The sequence below is a fragment of the Podarcis gaigeae genome, assembly GCF_964106915.1.
Source record: "Podarcis gaigeae genome assembly, chromosome: 11".
In the NCBI taxonomy this organism is placed as follows: Eukaryota; Metazoa; Chordata; class Lepidosauria; order Squamata; family Lacertidae; genus Podarcis; species Podarcis gaigeae.
The window spans coordinates 21,337,440-21,364,434 of record NC_139687.1 but is presented as its reverse complement, the minus strand read 5'-3'; the positions used below and the strand labels follow the sequence as shown (position 1 = coordinate 21,364,434).

Genomic DNA, 26,995 nt, shown 5'->3' with positions numbered 1-26,995 from the left:
ATTCCAAAACAAGTTGTATTGTATGAAGGAGCGCTCAACTTGTATTCCAAAACAAGCTCAACTTGTACTCCAAAACAAGTTGAGCTGCGATAATCATCTTAGCTGGCACATCTGGGAACAAGTTTCTCCTTTTCACATTCCTTCTGTACCTCCTTCCTGTTTTTGTTCATCTTACAAGAAAGCAGAACAGAAACAGACCTCACCATGTCATGTTCAGCCAACACTTGTTAAGCCTCAGCACCAAAGACGGTTTTCAGCCACTAGGTTTAAGCACATGAATTTAGTGGACTTTAAAGAGAAAGGACACGGTGTTCCTCACCTCTTCACCACTGCTCTTATCTGAAAAGCTAGGATAGAGTCAGTTTATATTTTTATGCTGTGAACCACCCTGAGATCTTTGGATGAAGGGCAGTATAGAAAATGAATGAATGAATACATGCATACATACATAACAAACCCTACCTTTTACCAATTGGGTTGAAGCTTAACAGGAGCAAGAGTACCCAAAGAGCATACACAGAGTTCCCCTCAGTTTTGAGTTATACCACAACCAACATGGATTTGGGCGGGGGGGTCGAGAGTTGGACGGGGTTAGGAAAGCAGAAAATCAGATTTAGAAGTTAAACCTTGGGCAAGTCCAGAGGTGCGGTCCCTGACACTGTGGGGAAAACCTCCGAGGGCTATTTTACGCGAGAATGAACGTGAGGAAGAGACCCTCCACGGGATGCCCAGCCGCCGGAGGCAGGCGCTTCTCCTTCTCCCACCCCCGCGAGGGCTACCTGCTGGTCTCCAGGGACGAATAGCGCTCGGGCAAGATCTGCAGGCAGCGCTGGAAGAACCGCACGTGCCGCTCCTTCAGGAAATCCAGCCGCTCTCCGTCCCCGAAGCCCCCGTCCTCCTCCGACGCCGCCATGTTGGCCAACCGCTCCCTAACCCCGCGCGCGCGCAGCGTCGGTCACCGCCGGCAGCGGCAGGCGGGTCACGTGGGGCGGCGGAGGCGCGGCGCTAATTGGGGGCGGCGGAAGCAGCTCCGGAGGGAGGAGGAAGCGCGAGCGCGCCCCGCATGCGGCTCCAAGGGGCGGGGCCAGCCGGCATGGGCGCCAATCAGAGGCGAGCTCAGAAAACTGGCCGTCGTTTAAATAGGAAGCGCGTCGATGGGTTGGGGAGCACTGACGGGAGAATTCCACGTTTTCTTGTATAGGCGCTTCAGAGTTACTAGTCTTCCAAAATAAACGCCTTTTAAAAAGAAGGAAATGTTGGTGCTGGAGTGGTAAAAAACAAAACAAAACAAAACCCTTACCTGCATACAGAGCTGCTCCACACAATGGCAACAGCCATAGCTGCCAACTGACAGATTTGAAAATAAGGGACCAGCAGCCTCGAAAATAAGGGATCAGCAGCCCAAATAAGGGATTTTGGCTTAGCTTATACAGAAATCCGGCACTCATGGAGCCATGCTGCTTTGGCTCCCACTGACTGTGTTTTGCAGGGTGTTGGACTAGATGATCCTAAGGGTCTACAACTCCCACCAAAGAAGAGTGGCAGACAAAACTCATGAACGACGTCGAGATGGCAAAGCTTACAGGTAGAATTAGAAATTCTTTAACAAAGAATGGGGAAAGTTTATAATTTAGTTGAAAAGCTATTGTAAAGAGTTACATACATTGGTAGGATTGACAGAAAACTTGTAGTAAAAATTTGAACTATGGATGGACAAATGATTTATAAAAATAGTTAGGAAAGGAATGCAGAGGGGGAAATCACTACATTAAGATGTCGCACTGGTTGGAGGACATGCTAAGCAGCACGTCGGGGCTGCCGTCGTCCTGGTGCGAGGAGTTCCATCGGCCCTTCCCTGCCTGAGAGGATGGAGGGAGGGAGAGAGACTCTCGCCCACGCCGCCCATGAGCCCGACATGAGGTGGTTGCAGCACCTCCGCGGCCACTGAAGCGCCGCCTTCTACATCCCTCCCCACACCCACGTTTCCTCCTCCCTCAGGCCGTCTCCTCATCCGCCGCTGCCGCCTCTGACTTCCCCTGGCAGCGCGGCGGAAGTCTCGCAAGAGAGGGGCTGCCTGCCCGCCCACCGGCTCCCCACGACGCGCCCGAGGGGGAAAAGGGAGACGGAGACGCAGCAGCTCGTGCGCGCACTCTCTCGCACGGCGGAGGACCCCGAGCCACTGCTTCCCTCCCAAGCTGGGAGAGCATGAAACCCAGGAAATTTAAGGGACATATCAATCCGGGAAACAGCACTGGGATAAGAGAGTTTCCCGCCAAATAAGGGACGGTTGACAGCTATGGCAACAGCTGTAATGCCATGCTTTTGAATACTCATTTTATTCCATCGCTGCATTGACAATCATGGCTCAAACCCAACATCCAGATTAGCTTTCTGAGCAGAAATGATCTTCTTTGAAGGATTCCCTCAATCTTTTTTTTTTTAATCCAACTGCAAGATTTACTGCACAACATGAGGGTGTCCACGGCTAAAAAGACTGCAAAGTAGTCACAACAGCAGCATTTTACAGTTTGTAAGTCGCTGAGAAAGGCAGTCCTTCCCGTCAGGCTTACAATATAAAAAGACGACACAAAAGGAAAGTGGATGTGGTGGGAGAAGTAAACAAGCAAGCCCGGTTACAAGTTGTTTTAATAACCACCTTAAATGGAAAAGTGCTGACAGGAGGCACCAAAAGTTGCTGGTATCTCAGCTGTTCTGATACAGTGACCATGTATTCCTTCTGTTCTCTCCTTTGCTGCAGCCAGATAAGAGTAGCAGCTGCCATGTGACAGTTGATGGAGGGAGGAGTCTGGTGCCTTAAGGACATAAGGGTGATGTTGAATCAGGTCAAAGGCCCATCTAGTCCGGCATCTTTTCACAGTGGCCAGCCAGATGCCTCTGACGCCACAGGCAGGACCTGGATGCAACAGTGCTTTTCCCACTCATGATTCCCAGCAACTGGTATTCAGAGGTACTAAGCTTATATCCTGCCCTTCTTCCCAAAGGAGCCCAACGGCCCACCCTCCATTAATTTCTCTATAAACTTATTTTAAAGCCATCCAAGTAGGTGGCCATCACTATTTCTTGGGGGAGTAAATTCCATAGTCCTAACTGTATGTTGTGTCCCCATCCTGAACCTTCCAACATTTAACTTCATTAAATAACTCCCAAGTTTTATGAGAAAGGGAGAAAAACTTTCTATTTATTTTCTCAACATCAGGCATAATTGTTTATCCCTCCACCATACACGTACCCAACTTTTCACTAACTTAAAAAGCCCCAGATGTTGTTTCCTTATTGCAGAGTTGCTCTAGGCCCTTTTATCATTTTGGCTGTCCTTTTCAGAACCTTTTCCAGTTCTAAAATATTCTTTCAATAAAATATAAGAAAGAAAGAAAGAAAGAAAGAAAGAAAGAAAGAAAGAAAGAAAGAAAGAAAGAAAGTTTGCTGGCTTGCCATCTGACTGGGTTCCCCCAGCCACTCTGGGTGGCTCCCAACAAAAAGTAGTAAAAACACAACACAACATCACATACTAAAAACTTCCCTGAACAGGGCTGCCTTCAGATGTCTTTTAAAAGGTTTGGTGACCAGAACTGAGTTGTTGCACCATAGATTTATATAACTGCATGATGATATTGGCAGTTTTATTTTAAATTCCTTTCCTAATAATTTCAAGCATGTAATCTGCCTTCTTCATAGCTGTCGCATACTGGGTTGACATTTTAATCAAGCTTTCCACTTTGACCCAACCGTCTCATTCCAGGTCAGTCATTGCCGGTTCAGACCGCATGAGTGTATATGTGAATGTAATTATTATTCTTTGCTCGAATGTGCATCAATTTATACTTACTTCCGATGAACTGCATTTGCAATTTTACAGCCCATTCACTCCATTTGGAGATATCCTTTTAGAGTTGCCCTTTCTTTTAATTTCCTTGAACAATCTGATTATTAGCAGCAAACCAGGATAGGTGTTTGCCTGACAACCATGTACAACATCTGGGGTTCCATGTTCATAGGAAGTCAATACATAAATGTAAGATAATAAGTAAAATAGTATGGGACAAATTTGACTTATCAACTCAATAACCCAGCAAAAAAGAATTTATAATGTAATTAAATTTATTATAAAACAATGCATTCATTTATAGTCACATGCTTAGAACTAAATTACTAAATACAGATTCAAGGGGGAAATAAGAAAATTCAAATAAAGTAAGAAAAAGTGCATTTTTACACATTTTACTAGTAATTTTTGGTGTAATATACATAAGGATGTTAAATAAAAGATAAAATATACATGACATAGAATGCAAATTTACATAAATTCATACCCAATATAAAATGTACACCATTTATTACATAATAAAGTCTTACAAAAACAATAACAGGAATAGTAAAACAATTATTCAGGAAATTTATACATACTTTGCTGATCTTCTAATAAAACTGTGCAGCCAACCAACTATTGTTCTTGTCGCCAGCTTGGGACAGCCCTGTAAAAATAAAGAGGGGTAAACATTCTGGGATGAATTACATTAAAACATACAAATAGCTTTTGTTTCCTTACCTGTGCGGAATATGCAGAAGTGGCCCGGAACCTTCTGGTCCAATCTCTTTTGTTCGTTCTTCCCAAACTTTTGTAGGCTTCAACAGCCTACGTGGGTCTCGAGGAACATTCATTCCAACCTGTTGACAGTGAAAAGTTAAAAAATCATCCTAAAAGGCAACTGCAAACAGTAGCTATTATGTAGAAGCCAAAATGCAAGCCCTCCGTTGATGTTGTTTTGCCTTGGACTCACTTTGTGATTAAAACAAATATTCAATGTGAGTTCTAACAAAAATGGAACTGGAGAAGAATCAGCATTTTCAAGGGGGAACCCCTAAGGTTTTCAGTTAAAAATAAAAAATTCTAAGGGGAGAATCCTCCCTGAATCAGATCAGGGCCATCAAGGTAGGCAAAACCTTAAAGTTCTCCACTCTCTACAGCAGATCAGACCACCAATGCCTCCTAATTACACTACCAAAAATGTCCCACTCATTCCTTTTTCAGCAATGCAAACTACAGGTATGAAGGGTTTAATACGGTTTAGGATCATTGCTGGAAGAGGTGTGTCAAGGTCCCCAATACCTCGTCCTGATCCAAGTTCAGCTCTCAGCTGCTGCAATCTGCATGTGGTGGTGGTATGGATGGGAAATTGCGAATGGAGTCAATGGGAGAAGGGAATGGGTGGTGTGTGAAATGGGGTGTTAGTGTGAGCAAATGGATTATGATGAGCTGCATGACAAATTCACGTATTACCTTCTCTCTCAACTTTTCTCTCAATCTTCTTTCTTTTTCTATTTTTTCGTCTTCCTTTGCCTGTTTTTCTTGAATCTTAAACACAACTTTAGATAAATCCTAAATAAAATACAGCGAAAGAATAAAATACAGTGGGGGGAAAATCTCTTTAGAATTAATAGTACTAATTTTCAAGCAAAACAAAGCATCTTCTTATGCAACAGTGTTTAAATAACCAAGATCAACCAACTCTTTTTGAGAGTAACGTTCAGTGAAAGTTAGTACACAAAGCCCTCTGCTTTGTTAAGCCCTCTGTTAAGCTTACAAATAATCAGGGTGGGAGTTCACCCCCCCCCCATCCTTCATACCCTTGCCTGACCACTTTTGCACTATTTATTCCCCAGAGGACACAGGGAGGGAGTTATTTTCATTTATACAAACCTCCCTCCCCAAGTCCTATAGGATCATGAATGTCAAGCTGCCATTAAGCACTGTGCTTCCTCCACAACCTCAATGGGTCACTGTTCCCTTCCAGGCTTAACTCTACGTGCTGGTGCACATCTTTTGGGATCTGCATGGTTGTATCTGCTCAATCAATTTCTCTTTATCACTCTGCCTACATTATGATATCTACTCTAGAGACTCTTTTCCAGACGTCACAGGCTTTGCAAGTAAGACAGGCAGAGACAGGGGATCCTTTTGGGGGGTGGAATCTGAGCTGCAGAATGTTTTCCCCACAGGAAGTCTTGCCTGGCACCCGCTTTGTCCTCATTTTAGCACTAGTCAAACAAGCTTTTATTTTTCCACTCTTTTAAACATACCCAACTTTTAGAGGTTTTAGTTATTTTATGCAGTGACCTTTATCTTAAAATATCTGGGTTTTTGTAATGTTTATTGACTTAAAACTATTTCTATTCCCTCTTCAACCAACAAGGCTCCCGGAGCGGCTTACATTAATTAGATCAGTAAGAACAGGAACATACTATTAAGAGAGTAAAACATGCTATTAGAAGAGGTGGCTGTTATGAACCATTTTTTCCTCCCCTGCTGCAGGGCAGTTGGTTCTTGTGCAAAATGCACCACCTACTTTAGAACTCTGTACCTACTGACGTCAGGCAGGCATCTTCACTGACTCTTTTTAGCAGCCGCTAAAACATTTTTGTTTCAGTGAGCCTATCCAGACATGCAGAAGTTACATGTCTTTTATTTCTTTTAGGTACTGTTGATTTTAATAATCTTTTAAGTATTTTAAACAACTGTTTTTAATGATAATTTTATTTATTTTATACTTCTGTAAACCACTTAGAGGCTTACTTACAAGCAAATGGTATGTAAACTTTCTGACACAAACCAACCAACCAACCAACCAGCAGTCTCTTTGAGGGGTGAAGGGGCAAGACTCAGCCAGTGAAACTACAGCAGGAGTAGGATACACATTTGCCTTGCCTGAATCCAATTCTTATCTACCCCGAGAAAAATACTCACTTTTCTTTTACTGTTTTGTAACTGCCCAATAAGTGTCAATTCTCTGAAGGGTGGTGAATACATTTCAGAGATAAAATACAGAAATATTCTCTTTCTCCAACACACATCAAGGGGAGAGGGAACTATCAGCCAGCACTATCAGCCAGATGGGCAGGGTATAAATAATATCTATCTATCTATCTATCTATCTATCTATCTATCTATCTATTTCTTCTTCTTCTTCTACTACTACTACTACTACTACTACTACCTCTTTAACAGAGAAAGTACGGATAACAAACTGGCCACAGCATACTTGCATTTCTTTCTCTCAGTTTCCCACTCCGGCAGAGAGAGAGGGCCAATTGGGGCACATATTTCCAATGCAATGCTTTGGAATTGTCTCACCCATTGCTTTTCTCTCTGCCCACTTGAAGAATGTTGCCCGGGGAGGAGGAAGGAGCCCAGCATGCAGCCTTGAAGGTGGAGGGTGTATGCTCTGGAAACCACACACGAAGCTAGTCCTTCTCCCTTTTCTGGGAGGAGGAGACATGCAGCTCCAAGTATTGGTTCCAGCGTTATACAGCAATTGAACGCTCACAAGTTTGTCTCAATTCTTATTCACCCTGGGCAAAGAGATCAACCTGTAATAGTAAGCAATGGGACTTCTTGCTGCACCACAGACAGCACCAATTAAAGGCAGGTGTAAAGATCAGCATGTATTGCTAAGAAACTTGTCGTGCATTTCGATACCATGTATTCTGGTATCTTTGTTCTGTTTTGCTACACAAGGAGGAATGTGAAGTAAATATGCAGGAGATCAATACTCACTCGCTCTTGGAACTTAAGAATTTCTTCTGCAGCAATTCTTCTCTTCTCTTCCCTTTCAGCTTCCTCTCTCTTTTTCTTCTCAAATCTCAAAAGCTCTTCCTCCTCCTTTTTCTGCCTACTATAGTCTTCCAACAGCAACTTTATATGACATTGCCGCTGCCGTTCCTTCTGCTTTTTCTTCTCCTTCTGTTCCTCTGCTTGTAGCTGAGCAGCCTGTTTCGTGGAATATTCTATTGCTTTTTGCATTTTCCACAATTCAAGTTCTTTCAGTCGTTTTTTCCTTTCCTCGTCAACTTTTTGCTTCTGGGCGGCTGCATGCTGTAGCATAGCTGTAGTGAGCCCTTCCTCTGGCTTCTTCTGGGCTAAGATTTTCTCTCTCTCTCGTAGCTTTTTTCTCTTCCATTCTTGAATGGACTAGAACAGACCAATTAAAGCAGATTGTATTGTCACATTAGTTCCAGCTTTCTGAGGGCTATCGAAAATGAACAATATATTTCAAAATCCTGACTATTAGAAACTCATGTCAATTAGGAACCTGACTATTTTTCATGTAGAGTGAAAAAGTAGTGTGGTTTCTTAACAGAATCTTATGAGATTTTCCTCAGCAAACCACTTAACAATGCTTTGAACCCTCCGCATCAAATGCCAATATAGGAAGCTTGCAACTTATGCACATTTAACCTGTGCATATTCAGCTTTAAGTGGCAAATATTTTTGAAAAAAATTAAAGGGGTGAAAAAGAGGCGGGGTTACAATAAAATGACTTTGGCAATCCCATCTGCCACTGAACTCAATGTGTTCTGACTATATGTAATTTTGGCTTTAGATGCAATCCCCGGAACATAACTCCTGAGTAAGTTGTATGTATAAAGTCTGTATAAAGCCTTGCCATATAAGAGGCAGTTCTGTAACCCACTTCACTGTTGTTGTCTTCTTGATTTAAACAGGGCTGCAATAATGTAGCTGGCATTGACTCATTCATGCCTTTGGCATTTAACTTAAGGCAAATTACAGGTTTTGCCCCAACTTCTTTAATGCCTAGTCCAGAGGTTTTCAACCTTTTTGAGTCCACAGCTCCCTTAACCGACTACATTATTTCTGCAGCACAGCCCCCCTGTGGGGCTCAGGAGCGCTGTGATGTTACCCCTTGCCTGCAGAGCTGGCAGCATCTCATCCTCCCTTGTGGAGGCCTCCCTCAGCCTCCTCTCCTCTCCCTTCTCCTTGTGAGTCCTCCGGGCAGTTGCAGCTTCCACCTCGGTCTCTGAGCTGCCCCTCCTGCCCCAAAGAGAGGTGCCTCCTCACACTGCCCCACAAGGACCTGGGACTTGTCTGTCTATTCCCAACAGCAACGGCTGGCAGGCTGGCTGGCTGGGCTCCCTTAACTGCTTGCTTCCTTGCTTACTCCAAGGCCACCTCAGCTCCTGGCAACCAGCACCCCCTGGCCAGCCCCAGAGGACCATTTGCCTGCGGAGCACATTGTGGCCTTGGCCGCTGCAACAAACAGCTGTGCAAGCCTTTGGGAGGCCAGTTCTCAAATCAACATCACAATTCCACACACACACACACACACACACACAAAACCCAACTATTTTCTTGCCAGCTAGGGGGAAGCCCCATATTGTGTGAAAAATAAGTTTCATCTACCTGCCTAAAGCTTCTCTATGGCAAACTACTCCCTTCTCATTCAAATCTGCAAAGAAGCAGCAACAGTTGGGCTTTAACACAAGGTTCAGGCAGAATGAGTAAATCCATACTGTGACGTTAACATATATGAGAGTGCTGGAGGGGAAATAGTTAAATAGGTTGCACAGACAGGACCCAGGTGGGTGGAGTCAGTGGGTCTATAAAACTAGTTCTGGGGGCAGTTCATTGAGAGTTGTTGGTGGGCAGTTGGTTGGTTTTAGTGGGTTGGCTGGTTGGGAAAGGCAGTTGGAAAAGGCAGTTGGGAATAGAGAGACAGTTAGGGCAGTGGGTTCTTGAGCGTGGGGAGGTAGAAGAGATAGAGAGAGGAAAATAAGACTAAGAAAGTAAAGAGCAACAATGTTTGGAATGCTGTAAAAGTTTTGTTTGTGTCTGAAATAAAATACACTCTTCTTTATTAATTGAAAAGCTGACTGAGACTGAAGTGATTTTACCAGAGAGGACCTGGTTGGTGGCAGCGGATTAGTGGTATACGGGTCAATAGTCTGTGAGACGACCGGGGGCTCTGTACGAACGCCACACATACTTATTCCCGTTACCTGCTTAGACTTATTGCCTAAATTCCACTGCAATTTAAGAGATTTCAGATTATGTTTGCCAGCACAAAATTCCAGAAAGAAAAGGTATGTGCTAGTATGGCAAAAACTGCCACACCTGTACCCTAAGCTGTTCCCCACAAATTAAAAACTACCATGTACTGAAGCCTCTATGCAGTGAAAGTAATGTACAGAATGACCCTTTGTAAACTGTTCAGGAAATGATCAGGATTACAATTTTGTTACCCAAAAACCTGGGCATGTAATCCTTGGACGAAACAGTATTTTTAGCAATCTTTAATTTTTTTAATTGACAGAGTAGCTGGGTTCTTTAAAAAAAAACTGTTTTTATAAATAATTAAGACTAGGGTCAGTGGCCACTAGGATGAAGTGACACATCCCTGATTGGACTGGCTCAGACAGATGTTGGGGATATGTTCGTGGAGGGCAATAGCAATTTTCATATTCCACTCAATTTCTAGAGAAGGGGCTGAGGACAAGGGGTGCTAAGGAGAGAACAGAAAAATAGAGTGGTGGTAGCTATGGAGTGGGCACCCACAACCAGAAGGTGGGGTAAGTCAAAAGAAGCTAGGAAGTGGCTTAGTGATGGCCACAGTGACAGCAACTATCTCAGCAGCCCCTACAATAGGCGAGAGGGCAAAGGAAACAAAGAATGCTGTGGAAAAGGCAGCTCCTAGGATAACAGCAGAAATAGCAGCTGCACCAGGGTGAGGTTCAATGGCTCCACAGGATACAGAAGGATATGGAGTCTCCTCACAGCAAACACTCCTATAAACTGAAGCCACAACTGTGTAAGGGAGCAGAGAATGATTCCTATCTGTGGCTAAACATCTCAACAAGGAATAAACTCCAGGTCAATACCAATACAGCTGGTGATTAGAGAAACAACTAAGTGTGTGTCTAAGGCTGCAAAGTTATGCCCTCCGATAGTACAAAGCCGAGGCATTGAACAATAAAGTTTGCAAGGTGGGAGGAGTGGCCCTGTACAAAACCCTATGAAGGACACGTTTTTCTCTCAAAGGCACAATACTGTTTTCTCCTGGATAAAATGACAGAATACTACCACCTACTGAATATTTAAAAAGGAGCATGTCAACCACAGAGCCTAGGACTTGCTGATCAGAAGGTCGGCAGTTCAAATCCCTGCGATGGGGTGAGCTCCCGTTCCTCTGTCCCTGCTCCTGCCAACCTAGCAGTTCGAAAGCACATCAAAGTGCAAGTAGATAAATAGGGACCACTCCGGCGGGAAGGTAAATGGCTTTTGGTTCATCAGAAGCGGCTTAGTCATGCTGGCCACATGACCCGGAAGCTGTACACCGGCTCCCTCGGCCAATAAAGCGAGATGAGCGCCACAACCCCAGAGTCGGTCACAACTGGACCTAATGGTCAGGGGTCCCTTTACCTTTAGCATGTCCAGTTTACCAGCAAAGGAAAAGAAAGCCATGGCAGCAGACTAGAGATGAAGAAAAGAGGGTGAACTGTCCCATTGTTTTTGACACAAAGTTGTTAAAATGGCAAACGCTAATTAGCAACATTATCTCACCTCCTTTTTTTGTGCCTCTAAAATCAGAAATTCTTGATACCATTTCTCATGCTGCAGAATATCCTCCCTTGTTCTGTCAGGAAGATGATCAAGGACTTCATCAATGTATGATGGTTTTCCTTTATGCTTTGTCCACAATTTCAAAAATTCTTGGTGATCATATACATCCCAACCTCCTTGCTTGCCCCCTGTCTGTTGAAGGAATTTATCAAGCTCAACTACTCCAGGAGGCAGGTGATTTTGTGTTGTTTTATCCACTACAAGCATGCCTTGTTTAGGCATATTTCCTGTTGCTGAAGTACCTAATGCCCAGAGCTCAATTTTTTTCTCCAATGCATTAATCTCATTAGTAGCTGTCTTCTCCTCTCTCAGAAGCTCCTCATATCTTAAATAAAAGCATAATTAATAAACCATTAACAATTAGCAAAATAACTATCCAACAATCCTAAAGACAGTAAGATCTGGATAACTATGTGACTAGTACCAACCATGCTTGCCTGGAAAAATATGTTTGAAACTGAGTAGATTTGTAAAAGTAGTTTTGGAAGGCAAGCTGATCAAAGTCAAAAATCCCACTGAGGATGCCTACATTATTGGATGTGTTCAACAACTGGAGCCTGACAGTGGCAGCAAAACGTTGGAATAGTAGGTTTTCAGACAGTACTTATGCCAAAAGGTCATATAAACACTCTCTTGTCTATGTAGATGTAAGGCAGCATGCATTCCTGAAAATTGGGAAATACTGTCATCCCTGACTACTGGTCCTGTTAGCTAGGGATGATGGGAATTGTAGTCCCAAACGTCTGGAGGGCTGGAGTTTGCCTATGCCTCTTCTTGAGTAAAGTTCTCATAATACATCATCAATGGCCATGCTGGCTGAGGCTGATAAGAAATGTAGTCAAAAACGTCTAAAGGGCACCAGGTTGGGAAAGGCTCTTTTAGTATAACAACTATCAGATTTAAAACCAGAGCATATGATGTACAAGATAAGAGGGCTTTCATGGTAGCTGTGCCCAGAATCTGGAACTCTCTCCAAAAGGACTTACACCATGCCCCTTTTTAAGTGGCTTGCTAAAACCATTTTAAAAAGGCTTAAATTGCTAAAACTTTCCTTTTAAGGACCGGATTTCAACCCATAAATGTTAAACTGAATAACTTTTAACTGCTAGAAACTTAGTAGTTACTTTTTATTCTCTGTTTTGCTTCTAGTGTTGTTATGTTGATTTAACTTTGCTATTAACCACCTTAGCTCTATCAAAAACAGTCAGGATATTAATGCTTTAAATAAAAATAAAATACTTTTGTCGCTGTTCTTCTTTAAAAGCATTTATTGACATTTCAGCATCTTCCATCATTTCTCTGAGTCTGTCAACAACTACAAAATAGAGAGAAAGTCCTGTTTATATATTAAGATAGAGAGGTTTGCTCACAGCAGATGCTTTAAAAATACTAACACATTGTAAAATAACCAAATATAAAGAAAAGGGAAATGAGATAAAACCAGGACATTTCTGCAAATGCAAACATCATCTCCAGTTCCAAATATCCTTCAACAGCTACCTAGTGAATTTATGTCAGGAATAGATCTATAATAATCCAGTACTAGTAAGATGGGTGGGGTACAATATATTATTATTATTATCATTACCGCACAAACAAGTGAGCTTGATCACATAACGAAATGACACTTCCACCTATCACAGCTAAAGCAGAATTAACGTTCATTGAATAACAGCCGTTTGGCAGATCCCTGCTCTTATACGTTGCAGGCCAACACAGAAGAGACCTTCAGAATGATATAATGAAAGTTTCCTCAGAAATAAGTCTCACTGACTTCCGTTAGATTAAGTCTATAGTACGTGAGCAGAGGACTGCAGACTTTGTAAACTGGGCTGCAACTGTGTTCAGTTTAATCCAATATCAGCCAAGTGCACAATGAAAACCCTTTCAGCGCTAAAACACAGGGAAAGTGTCAATCTGCAACACAATTACAAGGATTATAATAATATAAGGCAAATATAAGGCAAATTATAATGATTTTCTTTTTCCAAGCAAAAACATTAGTAGTAAGACTTACATTCTGGGGTTGGCTTCACATGTTTTAATTGTCGCTGGAGTCCTTTAACATTGTTATAAATTCTGCCCAGTTTTTGTTGGATATTAGTTTCTGTGAAAGTAAGCAAAAAAATAAATAAATCACCTTACACCTTCATTTTAAAACATCTCCAGTCCATTCTATGGAAATTCTACAGAAATCAATATAATGTTTGCTGCCACAATTCAACAATTCCTTAAGGGCGCAGGTATTCCAGTTCACAAATAAGGACGACATGCTGGCAGAAGTGCCCTTCCATTTAAGTGAAAATAGAAAACCCTTCATCCAGGAGCAATATGAGCACATCTGAAAGCTCAAGGAGATCTGGATAATGAACAGTGTATTTAGGATCTGGGTGTTAATGATAGTTTCATATAACCAAAATACACAGAGAATGAGACATCTTCTGCAGAATGTTGTTGTTATGTTATCCGTCATACAGGCTATCCTATGCGTATTTACTCAAATGTGCCTCCATGTTCAACAGGATTACTTTCAAGAAAGTATGCAGGCATCTGTTAGCATGCCTCTTTATACATACACTTCTTAGTAAATTCTCAATTTGTAGCAACAACTTTTACACAACCAGAGTGTTAAATTATAAGTGAGATCCAACCTGCACCTCCTCTGCAAGTGTGTGAGCAGAAAGTATTTCTTATAACTCACTGGAAGCTTAAGAATCCAATCTGTGAGTGGAGCAACTGCTGATTCTAGTAAATCTCCCATGGCACCTAATAGGAAGTACGGTACTTCCAAAAATGATCTTAAGAAGGTGCTGCATTTGGGAATTTTGATGCTGTAACATGTGCACATAGGTGTTTTTAAAGCGGGGGGGGGGGGAGAGAGATATTTTATTCTTTAAAGAAAAACTTGAGCAAAAATACTTTATACACACTGTGAAAATGCAAGTTTAAAAATCATTTTCATTTTTGTTCCTTGTAACTGACATTATCATTTAAATAAAATGAGCAGTTACAATACTACAGAGCCTTATTCGCACACGTGCTACCCTCTCCCAAGTTTCATCTTAAGGTTCCTACAAGATTCAAACTCGTGACTTTACCACCCAGCATTTTCCTCTCTCAGTTCATTGTTTTGCTTACCATTCTGGAGAACTTGAAGCTTGCACACTATTTTGTGAGACTTTAGCCTAATAAAGGTATTGCCCTAATATAGATTTTATATTAGGAGGGGAGATTTTATACTGGGAGGGGTGGCTAACACCCCAGAGGACAGGATCACACTTCAAAACGACCTTGACAGATTAGAGAACTGGGCCAAAACAAACAAGATGAATTTTAACAGGGAGAAATGTAAAGTATTGCACTTGGGCAAAAAAAATGAGAGGCACAAATACAAGATGGGCGACACCTGGCTTGAGAGCAGTACATGTGAAAAGGATCTAGGAGTCTTGGTTGACCACAAACTTGACATGAGCCAACAGTGTGACGCAGCAGCTAAAAAAGCCAATGCAATTCTGGGCTGCATCAATAGGAGTATAGCATCTAGATCAAGGGAAGTAATAGTGCCACTGTATTCTGCTCTGGTCAGACCTCACCTGGAGTACTGTGTCCAGTTCTGGGCACCACAGTTCAAGAAGGACACTGACAAACTGGAACGTGTCCAGAGGAGGGCAACCAAAATGGTCAAAGGCCTGGAAACGATGCCTTATGAGGAACGGCTAAGGGAGCTGGGCATGTTTAGCCTGGAGAAGAGGAGGTTAAGGGGTGATATGATAACCATGTTCAAATATATAAAAGGATGTCACATAGAGGAGGGAGAAAGGTTGTTTTCTGCTGCTCCAGAGAAGCAGACACGGAGCAATGGATCCAAACTACAAGAAAGATGATTCCACCTAAACATTAGGAAGAACTTCCTGACAGTAAGAGCTGTTCGACAGTGGAATTTGCTGCCAAGGAGTGTGGTGGAGTCTCCTTCTTTGGAGGTCTTTAAGCAGAGGCTTGACAACCATATGTCAGGAGTGCTCTGATGGTGTTTCCTGCTTGGCAGGGGGTTGGACTCGATGGCCCTTGTGGTCTCTTCCAACTCTATGATTCTATGAAATGGGCCAACACAGCTACCTTTACCTTTTGTGGTATTTGTGGGACATAAAATGTAGCAGGAAATACTTTTTTTAATCAAACTGGTAAATGAATATATATATATATGAAACAATATTTTACTTTCTGCTTTCCGGTTCTTAGTCAGTTGATGTTCCAGTTCTTCCAATACGTTATATTCCCTCCTGAAGTCACTCTTCTTGTTGAAGAGAAGCATATTTTTATCCCTTTCAATGCTCAGAAGTCTAGGGACAAAGTTTGGTTTAAAATATATATTTGACAAATAACAGAATATACATTGGTACCAATTAAATCAAAAATAAAATGTTTTGAACAGTTAGGTCTCCATGCAATACAAAAAAATACACTACTCATATTTTTCAGTTAAAATGCATTCACCCAAGCAAAGCAAATACAATAAATAATTTTAATTAGTCTATAGTTTGAACCTGTAGATTATTCTAGTAATAAGTAAAAAATGAATCAATAAATAGTCTTAAACCACATCACTTTCAGAAAAATATAAAATTATAATTTCCATAAAAACACACCTTATTTAAGGGCAAACTAGGCATGACTAGGAGATCTGCATTGTATACACATATCCTGCCACTTTTTCCTGATTAAAATGCCACTCAAGCCAAATGCCCTGCTGCGTAAAACATGTAAGTACCACAAAGGCAATACTCTCCAATGTAGTCCTCACATGTCTTTAGGAATGCTAATTAATAATAAATTGGATTTTGATCAAAGCCTTACTACAAATCAAATTTCATAATGGTTATCTTAGGGACAGGTCTATTGTAATATAAAATTCAACAGTCACATAATAAAGGAGAAATTTTGCTCCTTTTAAACTAATCATACTGAGTGGAAATGTTATGATTTAAGAGCTTTTTCTTATTTGATTGGGCTTTGCTAATAGCTACAATCCTATGCACATTTACTAGTGTGTTATACAGTAGGGCTTATTTCTGGGTAAACAGGCTTAGGATTGGGCTGCACATGTTTGTAATATATGAACTCTATGGGTGGGGTCATCAAAATGATCCAAAAGTCTCCTTTTTAAAGCTGAACAAAGATTATACTTCCTTTAAAGATTATTATAACCATCTATTATAACCAAGAATATTGAACTATATGAGTTCCAAGTCGCTATCCTGTTATAATTTCTGACAAAAAAAACCTGTTTGTAATTTTAAACTGTTTCCTACAACAATAGAAGATATACACTTACTCTTTATTCAGTTTGTCCCCTTCTCTTAGAAATTCAGCTTTCTTAGGCTGATCAGCTTTCATCTTGCAGTTCTGAAATTTTGTTGAAAAACAAATGAATTACTGAAAGAACCGTGATTTTACCCAAAACATGAGGAGGAGAAGAAGAAGAGTTTGGATTTGATATCCCGCTTTATCACTACCCGAAGGAGTCTCAAAGCGGCTAACATTCTCCTTTCCCAATATAAGTGATTGGCAGGTTAAAGTAATAAATTATGCCGAGCTCGCTAGAATAACAGAAAGAATAAGGGACCAAGACGAACAGAAACTTCATGATAATTGGAATAAATATTGGACGTATATTGGAACCAAATTGTAGATGACACTGGCGGGGTTGGAATAACTCTAACAGTAAGGGGCTACTATGTAAAAGAGATAAAATACGTGACCACAGAATTTATTTGATACTTACCAAAGGAGTGGAGGGAAGTCCAAGGCTCGGCAGAGCCGAATACAATGTGTATTATACTTATGATCTGGGGAGTGGATATGTGTAAGTAATGTGATGGATTTTGTATATGTTTATATGTGTATAAGTGTAATGTTAATAAAAATTTATTGGGGAAAAAATAAAAATAAAAGATGAATGCCTGATTGAGTCATCTTTCACCTGAATCTGAAGGTCCAGGTAAAGGGACCCCTGACCATTAGGTCCAGTCATGGCCGACTCTGGGGTTGCGGAGCTCATCTCGCTTTATTGGCCGAGGGAGCCAGCGTACAGCTATGTATGTAACCCGAGGCACCACTGTAATGGCAAATCAAATAAAGGAATTTAAATGTCACATTAAAACATTCTAACGCAATATCTCATTGCAATACAGTGGTACCTCGGGTTACATACGCTTCAGATTACATACTCTGGTAACCCAGAAATAGTACCTCGGGTTAAGAACTTTGCTTCAGGATGAGAACAGAAATCGCGCAGCGGCGGCGCGGCAGCAGGAGGCCCCATTAGCTAAAGTGATGCTTCATCTTAAAAACAGTTTCAGGTTAAGTACGGACCTCCGGAACGAATTAAGTACTTAACCTGAGGTACCACTGTATGTATCTCCAGAGCAGGATTCATTCCTTTACTGTGGCATTTGGGGACAAACTCAGAGCACACCAGAACTTTCACGCACATAATAGTTCCTGCGAACAAGGCCCACAAGCTGGGCGGTTGCGGATCCGCCGCCTTCCCAGGGTCCCGATCCCCGCTGCGCCATGGCGGAGCCGGTCCTGACGGTACCGGATCCCTGTATTTGCGGGAAGAATAGACGCGTTAATGGAGGCTCTGACGGCATAGGGAGCAACGGTGGTAGTTTTCAGACACGTGTATGAAACCAGCGAAGTCCCGTGTAACCCTCGGTCTCTGCCTTTCCTCCCGCGGCCACAAGCAGAACCTCACTCAGAAGCCCACAGAGACGAAGCTCGATACAGTTTGAGGGTGATGGGGAGTATTTACCTGGTTGCTCCTGGTTACCGTCGCTAGCGCTGCCGTTGCTAGGGCGGCCATTGTTACAAGCCCTCAAACAGCGCGGGGCTGCATTGGCGACGTATCGCCGTTGCCTATGGACGACGTGAGTCCCGTGACTCGACGACGTCACAATGGGGCGGGACTAAGCAGCGCTCTTCCCGCATAGAAGAAGCTAGAGCGCCAGTTTCTCCCTCAGTGGCAGTTTCCTTTCGTTGCTGCCGCCGTGGTTGCCTCCGCATAGGAATCGATGGAGAAAACCCCGCATTTCATTTATTCCCGTCTTACGTTTCTGTCCCTCCCTCAAAGAAGCCCAAGGCGGCAAACAGCCAAACAAGGCAGTTAAAAAAGCATATTTAACAACATTAGGGACGTCTAAAAACCATTTTGAAAAACAGGAACGTGCTCTCATGGGTGGTAATGTCAAGGTTGCCAGGATTTTGGCACATCTGTATCGGACAACAGCGTTTTATGGCACTGTGAGGGCCACAGCAGCGCACAGTAGAAAATCAAAATCGCACAGCTGAAAGGGTCATCTTTCCAAAGCAGACTTTAGAATAAACATATTTAGGATTGCACTTATTATTTGGCAATTCTAGACACAGGTCCAAGCGGTTTCCCCCTTGCTCCGCACCTAACCTGTCCCCTTCACACTAAAGAGCGGTTTTTTTGGGGAGGAGGGCGGACAGTGGGAAGAGAGAAAGTGTGGGTTAGCCCTTTGCAGAATATGCATTGAGCATTCATGTGGTAAAGACATCCCTCCCACCTCCAACACCCAGCATACCATCCAACTTTTTCAGGCCCAATACTGGGATGCGCTCCCTTGTGAGTCGCATGATCCGCACCTCACTCTCGCTCCAAATAAAGCACTTTTTTTCGAGGCGAGAGTGCAGCACCCAAAATGACCACCACAATCTCACACGGGGGGAAAACCTGGGTGTCCTGTTTTTTTCTGGGGCACCTGGCAGGTATGCCCTGGCGTGAACACAAACAGAAATGAATCTGGCACTAATGAAGCTACGATGATGCAAAGAGCTGGGAGGAAAGCACTGTGGAATCCAACGGATTAAAAACTTCACTGATCTCTAAACTGGTACTGTAATGTGAACATTCCCTTAGAAGCAAAGTCATAAATGCAGACATTACCCCTAAAGGAGTGAATGTGACACACATACTTCTTCTGGCTACTCAGTACCTTTTCAAAGCTGCGTCCCTTGACCTGGAAATTCTACTGCTAAAACTAAAAAAAAAATTCCTTTTTTGTTTTGACTATGGCAGACCAACACGGCTACCTATCTGTAATTGCTAAAACTCAGACTGGCTGTCATTGCTTGGCAGCATTAATTTTTCCTTCCCCCTTTGCTGCGTTTGTATGTTTGTCTTGAGACAGCAGGTGGCTGCAGGTGAATTTACGGTACAGAATTGGGTATTCTGCATCAAGCTTCTTAAATCTTTTCCAAGAACCATGAACCATAACAGAAATAATTTACAGTCTAACTCTGTAAACAGATAGATCGGTGACTGAACCTGCACCTCTCAATTACCTTCACTTTTAAATGTCAAAAGACTTTTATTTATTTTATAAAATTTATACACCACTTGGTTGTAAAAAAAAAGCACCTCAAAGCGGTTTACAAAAAGATAAATCAATAATACTGAGAAGAATTCACAGCTCTACTTTAAACATTAAAATTTACCTCTACTTTCTAAGCATCCATCTTGTCTAAACAAGAATGTTTTTTGTAGACACCAAAAAGATTACAGTGAAGGCGTCTGTGCAACTTTTTCTGAATGCTGTATGGAAAAGGACATGAATCTGACCTTGGAGAGTTTGTAAGTAAACTCTGTCTACAGTAAGGGAAGCAGAAATTTTGGAACTCACATTTTAAATGTCTCACAGCCTATGTTTCCATGTTTACTTTGTTGCATATTATGTAATTTTGAATCTCTGCTTCTGTTCTCTCACCTTCTCTCATCAAAGAGTACTTACCCACCCCCCAAACCTGGATCTTGGCATCTAGGGAATTCACCTTTATATCAATATTTTTCCCCTGCCACCAACACTTTCTGCATTCACTTGTTCATGAGTTATTTCATGTTCATGTTCACATTTAATCAGCTACAATGATTCAAAGAGAAGAGAGTGAGAAGAGGGAGAAAACAAACCTTTATTTCCTCCCTCATAGGACTCTACCAATTACGGTACTTTTCCATGGTCTGTCAGCCTTTTAGCAAATACAGCTCCATGGACCCCTTTCATACAGTACATTAACTAATGCTGGGCTTGCTAGTTATGTTTTGGCTGCAAAATCTTCCACACTAACATGGGCCTGAACACAAACTCCAGATTCTCTGCACTTCTTTGTATTATTGGAATCTGTGGCTGATACTCAACTATTTGAAAAGGAAAGTGAGTGGAAATGTCTTTGCACATAAACTGGCTACATCTTGGTCACACAATGTTGTCAGAAGGTCAGTGGAATGACTAGCCAAATGTACTTTTGTTTATGAAAAAGAACAGCCTGTAATTAATGTGTTGTGTTTCACCTAATTTGCTGTACTGAGTCACCAGCAGCATTAATATGAAGGTGCACAGGGCACAGAGGCCAGAGAACAGTGATAAAAGAGGAGGAGCAGAAGGGAACAAATCTTCCTGCTGTGTTTTGTTCATATACATGGATTAAAATCAAATTCGTAGAGCATCATCAACCAAACTTTCTGCAGCAGATATCAAAGAGAGACACTACATGATAAAAATCACTTTACAGACTGGTGTTTTTTTCCACAAAAAATATTCATAGGTGCAAAACAAAATGGTCTATTTTGATGACATTTTATTATCTAATAAAGTGTTTTCAGAGCGCCTTCTTGCTGTATTTTTCCTTTTTTGTTTGTGTGGCTGCAATTATGTTGGATTCTTTTGTGTTGATGGGGTTTTTAAAATGTATTTTACTTTGACTAGGGATTAGCAAGTAGTGGGAAGAATTCTAAAGCCTGAAAATAGTCATCAAAGCACATTAAAGAGAATTGTTCTTATTGATTACTTCATGGAGTAGATTGAAAATATTTCTTTGTTCTGCCACTGCAGGGTTGTTTAATTCTTTGTCTCAAGTTGCAATGCTGTAATACCAGGGGAACATGTTGTGCCCTCTGATGCAGATTTTGCTTTGCTTTTTTATTGAGTCATCACCAACCATTCTGTTCTCAGGTTACTGTTGTTGCAGGGATTTGCAAACTTTTTCATACTCAATCTCACCATGTTAAAAAAGTAAATAAATCTCCAATTGTACCAAAAACAATTACATGAAAGCAAAACATACACAATTACTAAGGTTTACAGTGAAATCTATACAGTACATGTCTACTCAAAAATAAAATTTGGTGAGTTCAATGGGACTTACTCACAGGTGAATGTGTACAGGATGGCAGCTGAAGTTGCCTAGATGACTAGACAAAACCCTTTTATGGACATCTTATGAGGACACTTATAAACCACTTTATAGTAGTATTGGTCAGATAAGGATGTAGGTGCAAATTGTCACATTGGTGATAATTTTAAGTGATGCTTCAAACAATTATCTTGCCAGTTATGCTTCTTTCCTCCTCCCAAACATCCTTTACTTTCTTTTCTGCTTTTGTTCACCCCTTCATTAAATACTCATGGGCAAATTTAGCCATCAGACAAATTATCATTTTGTACATGCAAGTTGCAGGGGAACCAACTGCTCCCCCTTTCTCAAGGAAGGGACCTTAAGGGTCATCTAGTCCAACCCCCTGCAATGTAGGAATTTCAGCTAATACATCCATGACAGATGGCCACCCAACCTCTGCTTAAAAACATAAGGAAGGAGAGCCCACCACCTTCCGAGGGTGTCCATTCCATGGTCAAACAGCTCTATCCATCAGAAAGTTCTTCCTGATGTTTAGTCAGAATCTTCTTTCTTATAACTTGTAGTCATTGGTTCAGGTCCTCCCCTCCAGAGCAGGAGAAAACAAGCTTGCTCCATCTTCCATGTGACAGCCCTTTAGATATCTGAAGATGGTTATCCTACCTCCTCTCAGTCTCCTCTTTTCCTGGCTAAACATACCCAACTCCCTCAACTGTTCCTCATAAGGCTTGGTTTCCAGACCCTTGATCATCTTGGTTGCCCTTCTCTGCACATGTTCCAGCTTGTCTATTATCCTTAAATTGTGGTGCCCAGAATTGGACACAATACTCCAGGTATGGTCTGACCAAGGAGGAATAGAGCAGAACTATTACTTTCCTTGATCAGGACACTAAACCTAATGTCCTATCTGAGGAAAGCATCACATTTCCTTACATACTGAATAATTTGCTCTGGGTGCAGGGTTTTGTGAGCCTATAAATTCAGTGTGTACGACATCCATAAACCACATAGGTACAGTGATGCTTTCTGCCAGTCCAGATCAGTCATCAGAAGGGAGAGGATGGACCGTGAACACAGAGTCAATCTCTTTCTAGATAGATATACTTTCTCCATGAGTGACAATAGTATGCATGGAAGATGGCAGAAAGATGTCTGGATTCAATCCCATGTAGATAACATAACGACACATTTATAAGCCTAACCAGAAAGTCATTAGCAGAACTGTGATAGAGGCTTTCAGTGGAGAGATATTTCCTTACCAGGATAGTTATTTAAACAGATGTGCATGAAAGAGCTTTCTTAGTTACACAGTGGGCCTTACAAGATGTGCAATTAATTATATCTATTCATTCACCAGCAAATGTCTTTAACAGAAACATAGTCAATTCTACCTCACCATCTTGAGTCTAATACAATTTTATTCCTTCAACCCTTTGATTCCTCTATCGATATTCCTTTCACTTACATCATTAGGCATCTAAACAGATTACCGTCTAGATATTGTGTATGATGTCCAAGGAAAATAAAGAAGGACATCTATGTTTACAAATACACATGGGGTGTATTATTACATTTCTTTAACATTCCTTTTTAAATTGGTGGCTTTTAGCTCTCTCCCTCTTTTATCTAATCTGTGTCTAACTCCTTGGAACAGAATCATCTGGAAAATATTTTTATTTTATTCTTAAAAACCCTCTTTGAAAGTTGTTGTTTTGTGTAACAGTTTTTTTATTACACTCTTTACAATGGGAATGGGACGCAGGTGGCGCTGTGGGTAAAACCTCAGTGTCTAGGACTTGCTGATCGCATGGTCGGCGGTTCGAATCCCCGCGGCAGGGTGAGCTCCCATCTTTCGGTCCCAGCTCCTGCCCACCTAGCAGTTCGAAAGCACCCCCAAGTGCAAGTAGATAAATAGGTACCGCTTTATAGCGGGAAGGTAAACGGTGTTTCCGTGTGCTGCGCTGGTCTGGCTTGCCAGAGCAGCTTCGTCACGCTGGCCACGTGACCTGGAAGTGTCTTCGGACAGCGCTGGCTCCCGGCCTCTTAAGTGAGATGGGCGCACAACCCTAGAGTCAGACACGACTGGCCCGTACGGGCAGGGGTACCTTTACCTTTACCTTTACCTTACAATGGGAATGCATCCAGCTTGGCCTCCCCCAACCTGGTGCCTTCCTCCTGTTTTGGACTGCAATTCCCATCAACCCTGATCAGATTGCCTGGTGGCTAGGGTTTATGACAATTGTAGTCCATAAGAGCTGTAGGGCAATAGTCAGGGATGACTGATCCAAATGCTCAATTTGCCATTTAGTCCTATCACTCTTTCAAAAGGATAATATCTGACTTTTAGAAGACATCTGAAAGCAGCCCTGTTTAGGGAAGCTTTTAATGTTTGACGGACTACTGTATTGTAATATTTTGCTGGAAGCCACCCAGAGTGGCTGGGGAAACCATGATCGGGGTATAAATAATATATTATTATTATTATTATTATTATTATTCCACTTGAAGCTCATAGCCTGTGCTTATGATTTATTAATCTGACCTATTCCCACATCCGATCCTAACTCGTATGATAATTACTGCAGTGATTTGCCAGTGCAGGGTGAACTTACTAGAATCTGGAGTGGAATGGAAGTCAAAGCATCCAGCGGAACTTTCCCCAACATGGGAGCTTGCTCTTTTGGAGCAATATGGGAAGCTAGGCTCTGTATACACTATAACTTTAAAGCACGTTGAGATCACATTATTCCCCTCAAAGGATTCTGGGCACTGGAGTTCATTAAGGGTTGCTAGGAATTCTAATTCTCTGAGGGATGAACTACAGTTCCCAGAATTCTTTGAGGGAAAGAATGTGCCTCGAAAGTGCCTTAAAGGTATAGTGTGTACACAACCTTACAACTGAATCAGACAGTTGATCCACTTAGCTCTGTGTTTTCCACACTGGCTGGAAGTGGCTCTCCAGGGTTTCAGACAGCCATCACTCCCACCCCCACCCCCACCCCACCCAGAGATGCTAGGGATTTTGACATGCAAAGCATGTGGTTTACCACTGAGTTATGGCCGTTTCTCTGGATCCATCCCATTTTCTTATGAGCGTACCTACTGGGTGGTTTTTGCTTCACACTAAGGACTAAATGGGAGATGGTTTTTTAGGTAGGCTTGTGTTTAAAATGGCTTATGTGTTACTTCTCACTTTCCCCAGCAATTTATTTTTTTTTTAAAAAAACAAGAACAAAAAAGGGAAATGTGTCTTTGCTTCAAAAATTATGCTACCTACAGTTCAAATGCTTGCTTAAGCTCAACTACAGCAAGCTCAGATTTATATATCTTAAGAATACAGGCCCTCTATCCTATGGATAAAAGTAGCCAATTTCCCAAGGTTAGGGCTTAAATATCTGAAGCTCGGAACACAGAAAATCCTTGTGGAAATCCTCCCATACATTTTGAAGGCAGCGGGGCGAGAACCACCAAGTGCATTTCTGTGGAAAGGATGAAATGCTTTTTGTTCTGTGATTGTTTTGAACCTCTGAGGATTCCTCATCTTATTTTTGCACAGCATCAAATATCTTGGCAAAGAAAAACATTTCTTTACTCTGGTGGCAAAAGTAAGTGTGCCTTTTCAAAGAATCACAACAGCAGCACTAACAGCCCCTGTTCCTCTTGCCTCTACGCAATTTCCAGTGTTTTCTGAAAGGAGCTGTAAGAAATTTAACTGTAAGCGGCTCTGAGCTTTTAAAACTGATGAGAGAGAGAGAGAATGAAAGAAGGAAAAGAGGAAGGGAAGAAGGAAGGAAGATGGAGGTGACTGGTTTCCTGCATAGCTTTTCAGAAAGAAAAAAAGACATTCAGTCAGGAAAATAATTCTACTTACAAAAGAAAGGGGGCAGGCTAAGGTTGTCTTCAGCATGAAAAATAGCATTGCCACAAACAGTTCCAGCTATCTTTGAAAGGCAATTCTTCGTCTTGTCCTGATGGCACCAAATGTCTAAATTCCAACAAAACATTAAAAAAAACCAAACCTATGTGTGCAACTACCTAACTAACCAACTATATTTATAAAACAGAATTAGAGGGACAGTATGCTCCAATCTCCTTCTCAGTGCAGGGAACCAAAAGCTAGAGCATCCTTTAGATCAGTGTTTCACAAACTTGGGTCTCCAGCTGGTTTTTTTTTTGTACTACAACTCCCATCATCCCTAACTACCAGGCCCAGTGATCAGAAATGATGGGAGTTGTAGTCCAAAACCAGTTGGAGACCCAGGTTTGGGAAACACTGGTTTAGAGCATGGATATTCAAACTCTAGCGATGGAGAGAACCCACTTCCTTGGGTTCCATTGCCAGACTGTTCTTACTGTGTATTAGTTTCTCCTTCTGTTTGACCAAATTATACCTTAGGCTTTTTTACCTGAATAGACAGATTTCTTATAAGCACATTAGGCTGCAGTTATTGTTGGTACTAAAGGGTTAAGAGGTAACAAGTCGCTCTAATCACTGAGCAGCTGGAAGTCATTAAGCATCCAGGAATGTGAGTTAGTTTGTATAAATAGTTCACCCCTGTGTTCCCCCCCCCCTTGACCTGACTCGCAGACTCAGTTTGTGGCCATGGGCATGTTTGCTGATATGAGTTAAGTTTAAAGTAAAGTTTTCTTTATGCCGGAGATAAAAGCATGTGTGCTTTATCGCCAGGGTTTTTCTTTTGTAAATAAAGTTTTTTCCTGAGTTCCAAAGTGCTTGCTCCAGGATTCTTCATTGAAAGGTACTGACTCTCCTGCCTTCTTCAACCGCTGCACGAAATTCTCTGCTGAGATAAGATTTATGGCGTTGGAAGCGCACTGGACGTTTACTTAACATTAAACTAACTAAAGTTTAATGGACAGTTTTTTACCTGGGAGTAAGCCTCATACATAGTAGGACTTACTTCTGAGTACTGCATGAGACTGAGCTGCGTGATCAGTGGAGAGGATAACGAAGGAAATGAGGCAGGGGCAGGTAATGCAGGGACAGGGAGGTTTATTCACTGTCAAACCAAGAAGAAGAAGAAGAAGAAGAAGAAGAAGAAGAAGAAGAAGAAGAAGAAGAATTTATTCCCCACCTTTTCCCTGACAGGACCCAAAGCAGCTTACAGATAAAAACATGAATCACTAAAAATATAGAAATAATAATAATAAAAAACAATTAAACATAAATAGAATTAAAACTATGTCCATATAAAAAAATCTGTTTAAAAGATACAAATAGTTACAAGAAGAACAGCATTGGACCAGCCCTTTCATGAAAAGCAGCTGATTCCAAGAAGCCTGTTGGAACAAAAAAGGACAATAAGCGGGGAGCCAGTCTAACACCTTCAG

The 26,995-nt window shown here is 41.7% G+C and overlaps 2 protein-coding genes across 6 annotated transcripts in view; both read right to left on the bottom strand.

Moving 5' to 3' along the window:
- PGGT1B (protein geranylgeranyltransferase type I subunit beta) overlaps positions 1-985 on the bottom strand; it is a 30,663-nt gene extending 29,678 nt beyond the window's left edge. For all 3 annotated transcript variants that reach the window (XM_083702425.1, XM_083702424.1, XM_083702426.1), the window contains exon 1: positions 780-985. In XM_083702425.1, the coding sequence (XP_083558551.1) occupies positions 780-913 (134 nt within the window). In that variant the 5' untranslated portion in view covers positions 914-985. The remainder of the gene's footprint in view (positions 1-779) is intronic.
- Positions 986-4,101: 3,116 nt separating this feature from the next.
- Positions 4,102-19,493, bottom strand: CCDC112 (coiled-coil domain containing 112). Of its 3 annotated transcripts, XM_083702391.1 has the most exons (11): positions 18,249-19,493; positions 17,926-18,039; positions 16,767-16,837; positions 15,653-15,774; positions 13,452-13,541; positions 12,674-12,749; positions 11,375-11,759; positions 7,574-7,987; positions 5,300-5,398; positions 4,568-4,686; positions 4,102-4,493 (listed from the first exon to the last, which is right to left on the bottom strand). In XM_083702391.1, the coding sequence occupies exons 1-11, from the start codon at positions 18,297-18,299 to the stop codon at positions 4,463-4,465; spliced, it is 1,572 nt and encodes a 523-aa protein (XP_083558517.1). In that variant the 5' UTR covers positions 18,300-19,493; the 3' UTR covers positions 4,102-4,462. The 3 variants fall into 3 exon arrangements, with proteins under 3 accessions (XP_083558517.1, XP_083558519.1, XP_083558518.1); XM_083702393.1 differs by having other exon boundaries at positions 17,910-19,493; XM_083702392.1 differs by lacking the exon at positions 17,926-18,039.
- Between the last annotated feature and the right edge of the window lie 7,502 nt (positions 19,494-26,995).

Excerpts from the sequence above, each read along its gene's own strand:
- CCDC112 (XM_083702391.1), bottom strand. The coding sequence starts at position 18,299 with ATGGCCGCCCTAGCAACGGCAGCGCTAGCGACGGTAACCAGGAGCAAC. Across the intron at positions 15,775-16,766 it reads GGGGACAAACTGAATAAAGA|ACTTCTGAGCATTGAAAGGG; the intron begins GTAAGTGTATAT and ends CTTTGTCCCTAG. Across the intron at positions 13,542-15,652 it reads TAAGAACCGGAAAGCAGAAA|AAACTAATATCCAACAAAAA; the intron begins GTAAAATATTGT and ends TTACTTTCACAG.